General features: G+C 49.6%; 1 protein-coding gene across 1 annotated transcript; it reads left to right on the plus strand.

Annotated features, from left to right (window-relative positions):
- Positions 1 to 221: 221 nt before the first annotated feature.
- Positions 222 to 521, plus strand: LOC133763572 (small cysteine and glycine repeat-containing protein 9-like). Its single transcript, XM_062197374.1, has one exon. The coding sequence runs from the start codon at positions 222 to 224 to the stop codon at positions 519 to 521; it is 300 nt and encodes a 99-aa protein (XP_062053358.1).
- The last annotated feature ends 15,649 nt before the right edge of the window (positions 522 to 16,170 follow it).

Raw genomic sequence — 16,170 nt, forward strand, 5'->3', positions numbered from 1 at the left:
ACTGAAAATATGGTGAAGACACATGACTGAACAGGAAGTAAACAAGGCATCGTGAGAGTCTTATTTTGGGTCAAAGAACAACAAGGAAGGGGTCATGAGGCTTCACTCTCCTGTCCCCAGAGCTGGTATATAAGGGCCTCCCCCACCAGAGGAGACATCAGACCTCCTGACCTCTCCCGAGTCCTCTCTCCTCTCTGCACTGAGTCCTCTCTACTGACACCATGGGGTGCTGTGGCTGTGGAGGATGTGGTGGCTGCGGTGGCTGCAGCAGTGGCTGTGGCGGCTGTGGCAGCTGTGGTGGCTGTGGCAGCTGTGGTGGCTGTGGCAGCTGTACCACCTGCAGGTGCTACCGGGTGGGCTGCTGCTCCAACTGCTGCCCCTGCTGCTGCGGCTGCTGTGGGGGCTGCTGCAGCACCCCCGTGGTCTGCTGCTGCCACCGCTCCTGCAGGTCCTGTGGCTGTGGCTGCGGGAAGGGCTGCTCCCAGCAGAAGTGCTGTTGCCAGAAGCAGTGCTGCTCCTAGGCGGGCTGGCCCGGCCTCCAGCAGGTGTGGCAGGTCACTGCCCTAGGTAAGCTCCCCTTTCTGTCTGCTCCTCTTGACTTGCAGGTCACATGGATAACCTGAGCTCATCACCACCCACGGGAATCTCACATTTCTGGAATTTGCGTGATCTTGCCGGCATTTAACTTAAACCACTTGAAGTAAGAAATGTGCAGCCTGGTGTTAATTCCTGCTCAAATCATGCCTACCCACAAAGGCAGTCAAGATACTTATGTTAGACCTTCTTAAAATGTCTCTCACTTTCTATTTATCCATGTCCTGTTCTTACCAATGCATTGGTGTATCTGTGTACACAAAGCAGCCCTTAACCTAATAAATTAAACTAATCAACCTCAAAAAGTTGTCTCTTTTACTCTTTCCAGTGTTATACTGTCTCTCTATGGGCAAAACTGAGTTGTATCCCAAAATATAAAGCCTGGAATATACATGTGTAATCAACAGAGAATTCGATACTAAGTGTTTTACGACTGACATAGAATAGTGATGATAAAGTCACTGCTGGGTTGCCAAGAAGGAAGGGACTGGGGACAAAGCCTCGCTTGCACTTAAATATCATGAGCATGAACTTTTCCCAAACTGTTCTCTTGATCAGCTCAGAGCTGCAGAGATCTGGTGCATGAGTATTTGTGCAGACCCCTCAAGTTCAGAGGGTCTTCAGCAGCATGGTCCCTAAGAGGCTTGTCATTTCTAATTGTCTCTGTCTACTCCTAGGACCTTCTTCTACAACCCGTTGATCATGGTGGCCACAGCCTCATCGCTGAGATCACCCCCAAAGTCAGCAGAGGCTGAGAAAAGGGTTGTATATAACAGGGACTGCTGATGCAACAAGCACACCCTTGGAACTGCATCTGCCCTCAGGGGCTGTCTCAGCAGGAGGGAAGGGCAGGGGACAAGCCCCAGCTCACTCACCCTATGCTAAGGGAAGGACCCCGAGGACCCCTGGAGTCTGACTCCCACACAGTGGTAGTGGTGATGGGTGGAGTTCTTGACTGTGTGGCTCCTCCTACCAAACATGACCCAACCCTCTCAGGCTCTTGCTTTCCTGTGCTGCTCACTGGACTTGGGGCTCTGTTTTCAGACAGTGAAACTTGAAGCCACAGACAGTGGAATAGGGTGGGGACTCGCAGTCATGTGAGCATAGACTGGCAGTGGGCAAGGATGTGCTGTCTCATGAGATGCTCCGTCAGGTGTGGGCACAGGAGGAGGAGAGCAGAGGCTCAGGAAGGAGGGTTGGCTCTGCTCAGAGGTCTTAGAGATGGAGTCACTGCGTGCTGTGAGGGGTGAGGGAGTGAGCATCAAGGGAGCAGGCTCACCAGACAGATGCTGAGAAGAGAGTGAGCAAGGACCATGGCTCCCTCCTGGGTCAGGGTGAGGGCACCAACCAAAGGCGCCAGGAGATTTCACTGGAGCAGCTGAATGTCACAGGTGTCAGAGGCATCACATAGGGAAATTTGGGGCAGGGGCTCACCTTATCACCCTGGGGCAGCTGGTCACCTGGGAGGGATGTTCTAGATTTACAACACAGAGCACCAGCCACTTTCACTGAACATTCCTGTGCCCAGAGTGATGCTGTGTGCTATTGGCAGACTCTAGGACACAATTCTTCCATTAAATAGGTGACAAAGTGAAATGGAATAGAATTTAAGAGCAAATCCATAATGACTACTGGAAAAACAAACGAAGAGCGTGTAGAACTGAGCACAGGTCATCAGCAATCTCACATACTGATATGCTGATGTTATAACTCCCAGTAACTCAGAGTGTGATAGTATTGTGAGGTAGGGCTTTTAAAGGGGTGATTAAGTTAGAACGAGGTTGCTATGGTGGGCTGTGATCAATGTCCTTCTAAGAAGAAGAAATGGGACGCGGATACTCATCAAGGGAGGACCATGTGAAGGCACAGAAAGGAGCATACAACCGTCTACAAGCTAAGGGCTGAGTCCTCAGAAAACCCAACTTCTGACACCTCAACTGTTGGACTCCCAAGCTCCAGAGTGCTCCTTGGCTCCAACATGCGGTACTTCATGGTGGCCCTAACACACACATACAGTCTCTTGGTCACACGTGTGTAGGTGCTGAGCTATGGGCCTACAGAGATGCTGGCTCTCAGGAGACGACTCCTGATGAAGTGAGTTTGAGCAGATGGAAGGAAAAGGCTGCTGCTCTCCCCACGGCATGACTGTGTCTGCCATTGATTCCTGGCTTTCCTTAACATCTTGGTTCTGCCCTCTTCTCCTGAGCATTTTCCACATTAATTCTCACCACACAAAGCTACCCTGAGAATCAATGGAAATTCCCAAGGGGACCACTGCATGATGGTTGGGGTGTGGGATACAGAAAGAGTACACTGCATGCTGGGGGACTTGTCCTCATCTCCCCTGTTGGGACCAGTCAATGATACCCTAAGGAAGGACACTTAGGTTAATTGCAGCCTTGGCTATTGTGATTAGTGTGGCAGAAAATAGTGAAACTTACCCAAAAGTTCCACAATCTGGAATATTGGAGCTTAGAAAATGAAACACTGCACTACCGAGCATTTGTATGCTGAGGTCTTTGTTCTGAAGAACCCTGGAAGGCTTCACAAACAGCCTCGAAAGCAAAGTCTCTCATGGTCTTTCTCCTGGGCTTCTGTCTCCTCATTTTCTTTCCACAAGGAAGGTCAGGAAAGCTAAACCACTGTATTGCAATGCAAGTCCCCAAACCTGGAAATCTCATTCTCTCCTTTCTCCCTTCTCTCTTCTCCTGGTAGGCTGTCGTTCCTGGGGTTCCTACCCTATTCAGGAGCACAGAATGCTGCACACAGACCAAGAAACGGATCAGACAAGCCTGACGTCTTCCCTCAGGCTATTACCAAAGATCACATTTTTTTAAAAAAAGATTTATTTATTTGGAAGGCAGAGTTACAGAGGGAGGTAGAGACAGAGAGAGAGGTCTTCCACATTCTGGTTTGCTCTCCAAATGGCTGCAACAAACAGGGTTGTCCCAGGCAGAAACAGGAGCCAGGAGCTTCTTCTAGGTCTCCCACATAGGTGCAGGGGCCCCAGGACTTGGGTTATCTTCTGTTGCCACTGCATTCATGTGGGAGACCCAGAAGAAGCTCCTGGCTCCTGGCCTCAGATCAGCTATTTGGGGAGTGAACCAGTGGACAGAAGACCTCTTTCTCTCTGCCTCTGATTCTCTATAACTCTGCCTTTCAATTTAATTAATTAATTAATTAAAAAACATGGAAAGGATTGAACAAAGTCATAAATTACAGTCTCTGTTATTCAGTAATCTCACAAATGAGCTTGAAATGAAATATGAGCTTTATCAATATCCCAGAAGTGGTTAAATGAATTGAGGCAGAATAGGATACAGTGATTCACTTGAAAACAACAATGTGGCTCCAGGCTGTGGGAAGAACACAAGAACTCAGATGAATGCCTTGTCCTTCAGTTCCTTTCCGCACAACCTGATTGCATGAATTTTGTAGTTAGAGAGATAGAAAATCTCGGCCAATCACAAGAAAGCTCTAATTAGGCCCTGCTGGCTGAGTTTCTAGGAAGATAAACAGAGTCCACATGGCAGGGTTGAGACTGCTCTCCAGACAAATAGGAAGGCCCGGGGGAAAGAAACCTTGAACAGTAGAATCACCAATCCTGTGGGAACCCATGTGTTTCTGGACACTGGTGTGAACTCCTTCATTGTGAATGCAGCAGGATACTCAATGCATCTGGGAAACGTGAAGTTCTGGAAATAAAGCTGCCTCTTCAGAATCAAATTTGCAAGAACACTTAATGATAAAATTTTAAGTAACTTTTAAAGTGACTGTTGATGAAAAGGAATAAGAATGGATGCAAAGCTCAAAGCACGGCAATGGGAAGGAAATGGTCATATGCATCAAATGGTCTCTGGGGACCACGGTGTGCTGAGACTGTGCTCAGAGTTGTGACATGTCTCCTGGAGCTTGGTGGTCAATTTTGAGTTGAAGCTTTTGGATAGGAAACCTATCAGACAGGGAGCCTGGAACACCCACATCGCGAGACAGGAACCCAGCAAGCAGAAGCAAAGTCACAGCCAAGAGCAGACAGGTGGGTCTGCTGAATGGGGGAGGAAGGCCCTCAGCTTCTCCAGCCCAGGGACAGAGGCCCGGCCATCCCGCCTAGGAGCAGCACTGCCTCTGGCAGCCACACTTCTACTCTCAGCAGCCCTTTCCAAAGCCACAGCCACAGGAGCGATGGCAACTGGTGTGGCGGTAGCAGCACACCGTGGGGGCAGCAGTAGCAACCACAGCAGGTTCCAGAGCCACCACAGCCACCACAACTACCACAGCCACCTCAGCCACCATAGCCACCAGAGCCACCACAGCTACCACAGCCACCAGAGCTGCCACAGCCACCAGAGCCACCACAGCTACCACAGCTGCCACAGCCACCAGAGCTACCACAGCTACCATGGCTACTAGAGCTACCACACCTGCCACAGCTACCAGAGCTGCCACAGCCACCAGAGCCACTGCTGCAGCCACCGCCGCCACCACATCCCCCACAGCCACAGCACCCCATGGTGTCAGTAGAGAGGACTCAGTGCAGTGAGGAGAGAGGACGCAGGAGAGGTCAGGGAGCTCTGATGCCCCTCCTCCCAGGGAGGCCCTTATATACCAGCTCTGGGGACAGTGGAGGATGCATGAGCACATGGCCTCTGGTCACTTCCTTGTGGCTGCTGTTGCAGTGTCTAAGATAAGCTTATCTGGATCATCCCTGTTTACAATCTCATGCACTACGCTGGACCCAATACAATCTCTAATGCTAAGTGTTCTTTTAAAACCCTTTTCAGAATTCATCCAAGAGGTGCTAGCAATTCCGTGTGAATGTTCATTTCCAAAGAAACACAGAATTGACTTACGATTGCTGGCAGCTCCTCCTTTTTTTCTCCTCATGGGACTTCTCTAGAGAACTTCAGTAAAAATCTCCTCTTCTTTAACAGGAATGCCCCACAGGAAAAAGGAAGACGCAAACATGCAAATGAAATTGTAGTTTTCTTCTTTGCAAAAATGCTCGTGTCAGCTGCTGTGGCCAACTAACACCTCATGACCTTGGTGATTCCCTTCCTGTGCACCTGCAGCTTCCTGGTTGGGCTTCACGGGGATCCTTACACTGAATGATGCTCCTGTCTCCTCCCTCTCACGACCCAAAATGATCTGTTAGGAGTCTTCCTCTGTAGTAGCCAGAGCAGTGGTGGAGGAGGTTAAGTCTCTGCCTGTGTCACTGGCATCCCTTATGGTGCCCGTTTGAGTCCTGGCTGCTTGTCTTCATATCCAGCTCCCTGCTAATGTGCCTGGGCAAACAGTGGAGAGTGTACCAAGTACTTGGAACTCGGCACTCATATGATGTTAGAAAAATGAAAACTAGGGGCCAGCTCTGTGGCTCAGTAGGTTAATATTCTACCTGCACTGCTGGCATCCCATATGGGCGATGGTACTAGTACTGCCTGCCCCTCTTCCAATCCAGCTCTAAATTGTGGCTCAAGAGGTCTTAGAGGATGGCCCATGTGCTAGGGACCCTGCACCAGCATGGGAGACTGGAAAGAAGCGCATGGCTCCTGGCTTCAGATCGGCACAGCTCCATCCGCTGCGGCCATCTGTGGAGTGAACCAACAGAAGGAAAACCTTTCTATCTCACCGTCTCACTCTCTGTAACTTTACCTCTCAATTAAATAAACAAAAATCTTAAAAAAAAAAAACTGAAAAGGTATCTTCCTCCCTATGCAGCCCGGGCCTATCCCCTGGTGCCCCTCCCTGAGGGCTCTCATTCCTGCCATGGACAGAATGTCCACATATTTATTCCCCAATTAGCTCCTCCAATGGAGCCTCTGGCTCAGACCCTCCTTCCACTCCTAACACACCTGTAGATGACTCTCGGCTCCTGTTTCCCCCTGGGGGTCTCAAGGCACCTGCAGTGTCAGGGGCTCCAGACTCAGTCACAGTTGCCCTGCCCCACCACAGGAAGTCCCCTGGGGCTCTGTGCCCACCAGGTCCTCACCATGAAGCATCTGTCTGAATCCTTCCTTTCTCTCAGCCCAGGTCCAGGCCTCACCAAATGCTGCTGACTCTGCCTCCTAAGCAGCTTCCCACACTTCCCCACATCGCCAGCTCACACGCCACCCCCACCTCACTTCAGACAGCTGCAGGCGGCTCCTAGGTCTGAAAACCTCAGCTGTGGCTGGGTCCTTAGGGAGCAATGCCAGTCAGCCCCAGGCACCTGTGGCCTTTCCTCAAGGCTGCATTGCTGAGTGCAGGGCACCAGGTGGAGAAGAGGGACTTTGGGTGGAGAGCTGTCACAACTGATCATGGAGGACCTTGTCTGCCACAAAGCTCCTGATCACTGTGCCCTAGCTCAGGGACAGCCAGAGGCTCCCTCCCTCAGCAAGTCTGGGGGAGAGACCACCCCGACCACCACTGTCCCTGCCTGATGTGTGTCTGTCCTCCTGACTGGTCACCAGTCCACAGGCCCCACCGAGAGCCAAAGCCGTTCTCTTCACCTCTTGCTGTGAACCCCGGTCTGCCACCCCAACCCGCTCTACGCTCACCTCCTCCCTCTCTGACCTGTGAGCCTCCATTCCCCTCCAGCTGCTCCATTGAGGAGCCCAGGGCCTGCTTTCTGGTTGGCCTCTGTAAGGCCGTTTAGCACTGTCAGTTTCTCTCCCAGTGTTAATCATAGCAATGATCACATCACCAAGGAGCAACTTCCTTCCATGACTTATTGCTGCTGTAACTGAGCAGTCAAGGGGCCAGCACTGTGGTCCAGCAGGGAAAGCCAAGCCTGCAGTGCCGGCATCCCATAGGGGTGCCGGTTTGAGTCTCGGCTGCTCTACTGGATCCAGCTCTCTGCTGTGGCCTGTGAAAGCAGAAGATGGCCCAGGTCCTTGGGCCCTTGCACCTCCATGGAGGACCCAGAAGAAACTCCTGGCTCCTGGCTTCCAATCGGCCCAGCTCTGTCCATTGCAGCCATTTTGAGAGTGAACCTGCCGATGGAAGACCTCTCTCTTGCTCTCTATCCTTCACTCTCTGCCTTTGCCTCTGTAACTCTACGTTCAAAGAAATAAACAAGTGTTAAGAACAACTAACAGTCAAGGTGGAATACAAGGAAGACAGGTGAAAGGAGCGGGGTTTAGGTTTCCAGCCCCAAGCAACTCCCCTGCTAAGGGAATGGGATGATGGCACCTGGCCTGGCTGATCACTTTGTCTCTGTTACAAGTCTCACACCCACAGCCCACAGTGTTACTTTCTATTTAGCTCTTTGAGTCAATGCCTATGTCTTATGCTTCACAGTAGCTATGCCTCATGGATCCCCTGGGGATTTTAATTCTTTTTTAAACTTTTTTTTTAATAAATATAAATTTTGAAAGTACAACATTTGGGTTATAGTGATTTTTCTCCCTATAACCACCCTCCCACCGGCAAAACCTCCCACCTCCTACTCCATCTTCTACACACCACTCGCTCCCATGTGTCTGCTTTGTGGGCACTGGGGAGAGCAGGGCAAAACAGTCCATCCCTGGTGACAACCTCATCATACCCCTAGCACCCAGGATGCCGCACGAAAGCTGTGATACTCACCCAACATTTATGGGATCGCATATTGAGAAAAAGAAACCACTGTCAAAGGTGAAGCCACAGGCATTTGAAAAGAAAGCCAATTAGACCTCGTGAGAGTCACGAATGCACAACAGGTAAGAGAGCAACCAGGAAGGAAGTGGTCATGAGGCTTCCTCCACTGTCCCCAGAGCTGGTATATAAGGGCCTCCCCGGGAGGAGGGGCATCAGAGCTCCCTGACCTCTCCTGCGTCCTCTCTCCTCACTGCACTGAGTCCTCTCTACTGACACCATGGGGTGCTGTGGCTGTGGGGGATGTGGTGGCGGCGGTGGCTGCAGCAGTGGCTCTGGTGGCTGTGGCAGGTGTGGTAGCTGTGGTAGCCATGGTAGCTGTGGCAGGTGTGGTAGCCGTGGTAGCTGTGGTGGTTGTGGTAGCTGTGGCAGCAGTGGTGGCTCTGGGAGCTGCTGTGGGAGCTGCTGTGGTTGCTGCTGCTGCTGCCCCACGGAGCACTGCTACCGCCACACCTGTTGCCATCACTCCTGTGGCAGTGGCTCTAGTGGTTGTGGCCATGGGAAGGGCTGTTACCAGCACAAGTGCTGCTCCCAGCATAAGTGTGGCTGCCAGAGGCAGTGCTGCTCCTAGGCGGGATGGCCGGGCCTCTGTCCCTGGGCTGGAGAAGCTGAGGGCCTTCCTCCCCCATTCAGCAGACCCACCTGTCTGCTCTTGGCTGTGACTTTGCTTCTGCTTGCTGGGTTCCTGTCCTGCGATGTGGGTGTTCCAGTCTCCCTGTCTGATAGGTTTCCTATCCAAAAGCTTCAACTTGAAACTTGAGAACCAAGCTCCAGGAGACATGTCACAACTCTGAGCACAGTCTCAGCACACCGTGGTCCCTGAGAAAATTTGATGCATATGACCATTTCCTTCCCATTGCCGTGCTTTTATCTCTGCATCTTTTCCATTCTTATTTCTTTTCATCAACAGTTACTTTCAACTTGATTAATTGAATAATTCAATAAAACATACTTTTATCAACAACTTTTCTCTCTGCCTTTATTGTGTATGCCCATATTTGTAGTGGAATGAGAAGGCCATGCGAAGGTGGCCACTGGCAAGCGAGTGTCAGTTAGTCAGGAATGGCTTTGAAACCCACCTGGCTTTGGAAACTGCCTGGCAACAGGCTGTGATTGGATGGATTTGAAACTGCCTGGCGACAGGCTGTGATTGGATGGCTGTGGAAACTGCCTGGCAACAGGCTGTGATTGGTTGGGGTATGGACCGCCCCTTGACCAGATTGGCTGGTCTTGGCTATATAAGCTGTTGTACCAACTGTAATAAACGAGTCTGCCGGCTGCTCGCCTCAAACCTGCTCTCACCCGACTCCCGGAGTCTGTGTGTTGACTCCGCGCCTCTTGCCCCCACCACGCTGCTCCTCTCAGAAACGAACCCACTGCAACATTGTGGAGAATTCAACGGCAACACATATTCATAAGCTAACCTATCTGAATCCTTCCAAAATGGCCTTTGCCAGATGCCAGAGGCTCCTGAACAGCCCAGGACCCTGAGAGCAGCGTTCCTGGCACTGCAGTCCAGCCTCTCCAGGCACCAAGGCAGACAGAGTACTTGCAAGTCCAGGTTCTGGCTACCATTCTCATTGGATTCTGGGGAGGGAGCATTATTTCCCTAAGGACAACGTTCCCCCATGCATTGGAAATCCTGTTTCACTCACAGTGAAACGATTCAGAGAATTCCCGAGAAGCACATAGGTGTCCAGAACATGGATGATGCCTCTGAGCTAGTTTTCTGCTTCCTGAGGCCTTCACTCTGCCTAGAGGGCAGCCTCACCCCTGCCAAGTGCACTGTTGCCTTTTCCTCCTACAAACTCAGGCTGTTGTGCGTAAGAACTTTAGTGCTACTGGCCAAGCTTCTTCATCTCTCGGACTCTCGGACTACAAATTCATCACTGATGGACATGGTATGCACCTGAGATCATCTGGTTCTCTTCTACAGCCTAGGGATTCACTGTAATTTTCTGTGGTGACTTTTTGTTTGTCTGGTGCTGGGACCCAGTGCCAGCTTGCAGTGCCTGCCTCTCTCTGAGGTGTCAAGTGCATGGTCATCTAGCATTTCACTCTTTCAAGTCTGGAGAAAATGAGCTCACAAGCAATCAAACTCACAGGCTCTAACACAAAGGGCAGAGTCGTTATTAGAGGGCCTAAGGAAGGTGCTGTCAACACGACGAGCAAGTTTTCCCATGGAGAAGCAAGTAGAAAGTGTCAGGAGGGGCTTCTAATACCAGGTGGACTTGATGGCCTGGCAGGTATGAGGACCAGACCATGTATCTCTTCACATGGGGTCCCGAGAGAGATATCACCAAGGAGGTGTGAACCTCCTTAGGGAAGGCACTCTGTGGACCCCCATTATCTAGCTGGCCTGGAGGAGAGGGGGACTGAACAGAAGGGAGGTGGCATCTCTAAAAGGAAATTTATAGTCTTGTCTGAATGTTCCTGACCCTGCGTGGCCGTCCCCTCAGCAGTGGTGGTTCCTCTGGAAGCTGGGTCGAGTGGAGGGCTTTTTTCAGCTTAGAGCCAGCAGGGTCTGTGGCTGTGATCCAGGAGTTCTTCAACCCCTAGGGCAGTTCCATTTCCACTGACCCAGCTAGTCACACAATGCTGGCAAGGGTGTGGAGAAAGTGGAACTCTCATACACTGTTTGGGGAAGGTAACGTAGCAGAGCCACTATGGCGAAGAGTGTGGAGGTTACCCCCAAAAAGCTAGAAAGAATTATAATTTAGAAAGAAGTACTACTCAACACATATCTAAAGATAATGAATCACTAGGTCAAAGCTACATGTGCACTCCCATTTTTATGGCAAGACTAGTTTTTATCTTTTATTTAATAAATAGAAATTTTTTTTTTTAATTTTTGACAGGCAGAGTGGACAGTGAGAGAGAGAGAGACAGAGAGAAAGGTCTTCCTTTGCCGTTGGTTCACCCTCTAATGGCCGCCGCGGTAGCGCGCTGCGGCCGGCGCACCGCGCTGTTCCGATGGCAGGAGCCAGGTGCCTCTCCTGGTCTCCCATGGGGTGCAGAGCCCAAACACTTGGGCCATCCTCCACTGCACTCCCTGGCCACAGCAGAGAGCTGGCCTGGAAGAGGGGCAACCGGGACAGGATCGGTGCCCCGACCGGGACTAGAACCCGGTGTGCCGGCGCCGCAAGGCGGAGGATTAGCCTGTTAAGCTACGGCGCCGGCCAATAAATAGAAATTTTAAAAGTACAACTTTTAGATTATAGTGCCTTTTCCTCCCATCCCTCCCACCTGCAAACCTCCCATTTCCTACTCGCTTGCCCATCCCATTCTTCATCAAGATTCATTTTCTATTATCTTTATAGACAGAAGATCAGCTGAGTATATACTAAGTAAAGATTTCAACATTTTATTGCAAGGCTATTTACAATAGTTAAGAATTGGAATCAACCTAATAGTGTTTCATTGACTGATGCCCAACGGGTGAGATATAGAAAAATGCCCCCATCTACTCAGAGGGTTCTTCTCAGTGTTCTCCTGTTGCATACCAAGACCGCAACCTTCAGAGTGAATTCCCATCAACTGTATGGTAGCTTTGTGTGGTACATTTAATGTGGAAAATGCTCAGGAGAGGAGAGAGGTTGATTCTAAAGGAAAGCCAGCGACCAAGGGGAGACACAGCCACAACATGGGTACAGCAGTAGCCTGTTGATGCCATCTGACCATGAACAAATCATCAAGCAGATTCTCCTGGGGCCCAGGATTTAGTTTGGCTTAGGATTCAGCACCTACACACCCATGTGGGCTGGACTCTCATCACACCTGAGCAAGAGGGTGTATGAGAGGCACCAGGAAATACCAGACACTGGACGACTTAGGTCAGAGGTAGTAATTTACCCAGCATTCTGGGCCTGGAATTCCAAAGTGAAGGTGTCAGTAGGTTTCCTATTCTGAGGCTCATCCTCGGCTGGTGGAATTTGTGTTTTCACATTGTCCTCCCTCAGTGTGTATTCATGTCCCATTAGCCTTCCTAGAAAGACACCTGTTCGACTAGATCACAGACAACCCTAATTACCTCATTTTCACTTGATGACCACCTCCCGTGTTTAAAAATTTATTCATTTTTCTTGACATTCACCTTTACACACACACACACACACACAGAGAGAGAGAGAGAGAGAGAGAGAGAGAGAGTCTTCCACCTGCCGATTCATTCCCCTATTGGCTGCAATGGCCAGAGCTGTGCCAATCTGAAACCTAGAGCCAGGAGTTTCTTACAAGTCTCCCAGTTCTGTTAGTAGAATTCTTTTCTTCAGTATGGAAAATTACTGCTGTATAATTGTTCATACATCGTAGATTAAAGCTTATTTTTCTGTGAATAAAGCTTATTCAATTAAGTAGTATCCTTTAAAATGCAAAAAAAACCCTTTTTTAAAAACAAATATAAATTTTGAAAGTACAACTCTTGGATTATAGTGGTTTTTCCCACCCACCCGCAAAGCCTCCCACCGCCTACTCCCTCTTCTACACACCACTCGCTCCCATGTGTCTGCTTTGTGGGCACTGGGGAGAGTAGGGCAAAACAGTCCATCCCTGGTGACAACCTCATCATGCCCCTAGCACCCAGGATGCCGCACGAAAGCTGTGATACTCACCCAACATTTATGGGATCGCATATTGAGAAAAAGAAACCACGGAAAATGGTGAAGCCAAAGGCATTTAAAAAGAAAGCCAATTAGACATCGTGAGAGTCACGAATGCACAACAGGTAAGAGAGCAACCAGGAAGGAAGTGGTCATGAGGCTTCCTCCACTGACCCCAGAGCTGGTATATAAGGGCCTCCCCGGGAGGAGGGGCATCAGAGCTCCCTGACCTCTCCTGCGTCCTCTCTCCTCACTGCACTGAGTCCTCTCTACTGACACCATGGGGTGCTGTGGCTGTGGAGGATGTGGTGGCAGCGGTGGCTGCAGCAGTGGCTCTGGTGGCTGTGGCAGCTGTGGTAGCCATGGTAGCTGTGGCAGCTGCTGTGGTTGCTGCTGCTGCTGCCCCACGGAGTGCTGCTACCGCCACACCTGTTGCCATCACTCCTGTGGCAGTGGCTCTAGTGGTTGTGGCCATGGGAAGGGCTGTTACCAGCACAAGTGCTGCTCCCAGCATAAGTGTGGCTGCCAGAGGCAGTGCTGCTCCTAGGTGGTATGGCCCGGCCTCTGTCCCTGGCTGAAGAAGCTGAGGGCTTTCTTCCCCCATTCAGCAGACCCACCTGTCTGCTCTTGCCTGTGACTTTGCTTCTGCTTGCTGGGTTCCTGTCTCGCGATGTGGGTGTTCCAGTCTACCTGTCTGATAGGTTTCCTATCCAAAAGCTTCAACTCGAATCTTGAGAACCAAGCTCCAGGAGACATGTCAGAACTCTGAGCACAGTCTCAGCACACCATGGTCCCCAGAGACCATTTGATGCATATGACCTTTTCCTTCCCATTGCCGTGCTTTTATCTCTGCATCTTTTCCATTCTTATTTCTTTTCATCAACAGTTACTTTCAACATGATTAATTGATTAATTCAATATAACATACTTTTATCAACAACTTTTCTCTCTGCCTTTATTGTGTGTGCCCATATTCACAAGCTAACCCATCTGAATCCTTCCAAAATGGCCTTTGACAGATGCCAGAGGCGCCTGAACAGCCCAGGACCCTGAGAGCAGCGTTCCTGGCACTGCAGTCCAGCCTCTCCAGGCACCAAGGCAGACAGAGTACTTGCAAGTCCAGGTTCTGGCTACCATTCTCATTGGATTCTGGGGAGGGAGCATTATTTCCCTAAGCACAACTTTCCCCCATGCATTGGAAATCCTGTTTCACTCACAGGGAAATGATTCAGAGAATTCCCGAGAAGCACATAGGTGTCCAGAACACGGATGATGCCTCTGAGCTAGGTGTCTGCTTCCTGAGGCCTTCACTCTGCCTAGAGGGCAGCCTCACCCCTGCCATGTGCACTGTTGCCTTTTCCTCCTACAAACTCATGCTGTTGTGCATAAGAACTTTAGTGCTACTGACCAAGCTTCTTCATCTCTCGAACTACAAATTCATCACCGATGGACATAGTATGCACCTGAAATCGTCTGGTTCTCTTCTACAGCCTAGGGACTCACTGCAATTTTCAGTGGTGACTGTTTGCTTGTCTGGTGCTGGGACACAGTGCCAGCTTGCAGAGCTTGCCTCCATCTGAGGTTTCAAGTGCATGGTCATCTAGCATTTCACTCTTTCAAGTCTGGAGAAAATGAGCTCACAAGCAATCAAACTCACAGGCTCTAACACAAAGGGCAGAGTCGTTATTAGAGGGCCTAAGGAAGGTGCTGTCTACACCACGAGTAAGTTTTCCCATGGAGAAGCAAGTAGAAACTGTCAGGAGGGGCTTCTAATACCAGGTGGACTTGATGGCCTGGCAGGTATGAGGACCAGACCAATGTATCTCTTCACATGGGGTCCCGAGAGAGATATCACCAAGGAGGTGTGAACCTCCTTAGGGAAGGCACTCTGTGGACCCCCATTATCTAGCTGGCCTGGAGGAGAGGGGGACTGAACAGAAGGGAGGTGGCATCTCTAAAAGGAAATTTATAGTCTTGTCTGCATGTTCCTGACCCTGCGTGGCCGTCCCCTCAGCAGTGGTGGTTCCTCTGGAAGCTGGGTCGAGTGGAGGGCTTTTTTCAGCTTAGAGCCAGCAGGGTCTGTGGCTGTGATCCAGGAGTTCTTCAACCCCTAGGGCAGTTCCATTTCCACTGACCCAGCTAGTCACACAATGCTGGCAAGGGTGTGGAGAAAGTGGAACTCTCATACACTGTTTGGGGAAGGTAACGTAGCAGAGCCACTATGGCGAAGAGTGTGGAGGTTACCCCCAAAAAGCTAGAAAGAATTATAATTTATTTTATTAGTATCATTTTTAGTATTTTTCTTGTTATTTTTTTTCTAGTACTAGTTTTTGAACTCTGTAATTAACACACAATTATTCTTAGGTGTTTAAATTTCAATTGAAAAGTGATCCCTGTTAAATACAAGAGTGGAAAAAGAGAGGGAGGAGATGTACAATTTGGGACAGGCTCAATCGGGCTTGCCCCAAATGGTGGAGTTAGAAATGTGCCAGGGGATTCCAATACAATCCCATCAAGGTGGCATGTACCAATTGCATCTCACTAGTCCAAGTGATCAATTTCAGTTCACAATTGATGGCTCTGATAGGTCTAAGAGTCAAAGGGATCACACAAACAAGACAAGGGTCTGCTAATACTAACTGATAGAATCCAAAAGGGAGTGAAGGATCCCACATGGGAAGCGGGATACACAGCAGACTCATAGAATGGCAGATGTCCTAAACAACACTCTGGCCTCAGAATCAGCCCTTAAGGCATTCGGATCTGGCTGAAGAGCCCATGAGAGTATTGTAGGCATGGAAAGCCAAGACACTCTGGAAAAAAAGAAGAGCTAAATGAAAGATCTCTGTGAGTGAGAACCCAGTGGAAAGAACGGGGCCATCAAAGAAGGATGTACCTTTCTCTGAAGGGAGGAGAGAACTTCCCCTTTGACTATGACCCTATCGGAATAAGATCAAAGTCAGCGAACTCTAACGGCTTCCATAGCCTTGGCAACTCATGACTACAGCCTAGGGAGATTACTGACACCATAAACAAGAGTGTCAAATTGTTAAGTCGGCAACAGGAGTCACTGTGTACTTACATCTCATGTGGGATCTGTCCTTAATGTGTTGTCTAATGTGCAGTGATGCTATAACTAGTACTGAAACCGTAGTTTTACACTTTGTGTTTCTGTGTGGGTGCAAACTGATGAAATCTTTACTAATTATATACAGAATCGATTTTCTGTATATAAAGATAATTGGAAATGAAAAAAAAAAAGCCTGAGGTTAAATTGGAAATGGCATAAAAGTTAATTAATTTTTAAAAAATTTTATGTAGGATCTCTGTCTTTAATGTGCTGTACACTGTTATTTAATGCTATAAC

The sequence above is a fragment of the Lepus europaeus genome, chromosome 1 (genome assembly GCF_033115175.1).
Source record: "Lepus europaeus isolate LE1 chromosome 1, mLepTim1.pri, whole genome shotgun sequence".
In the NCBI taxonomy this organism is placed as follows: Eukaryota; Metazoa; Chordata; class Mammalia; order Lagomorpha; family Leporidae; genus Lepus; species Lepus europaeus.

What these genes read in the sequence shown, in the direction of transcription:
- LOC133763572 (XM_062197374.1), top strand. Translation starts at nt 222, where the DNA reads ATGGGGTGCTGTGGCTGTGGAGGATGTGGTGGCTGCGGTGGCTGCAGC.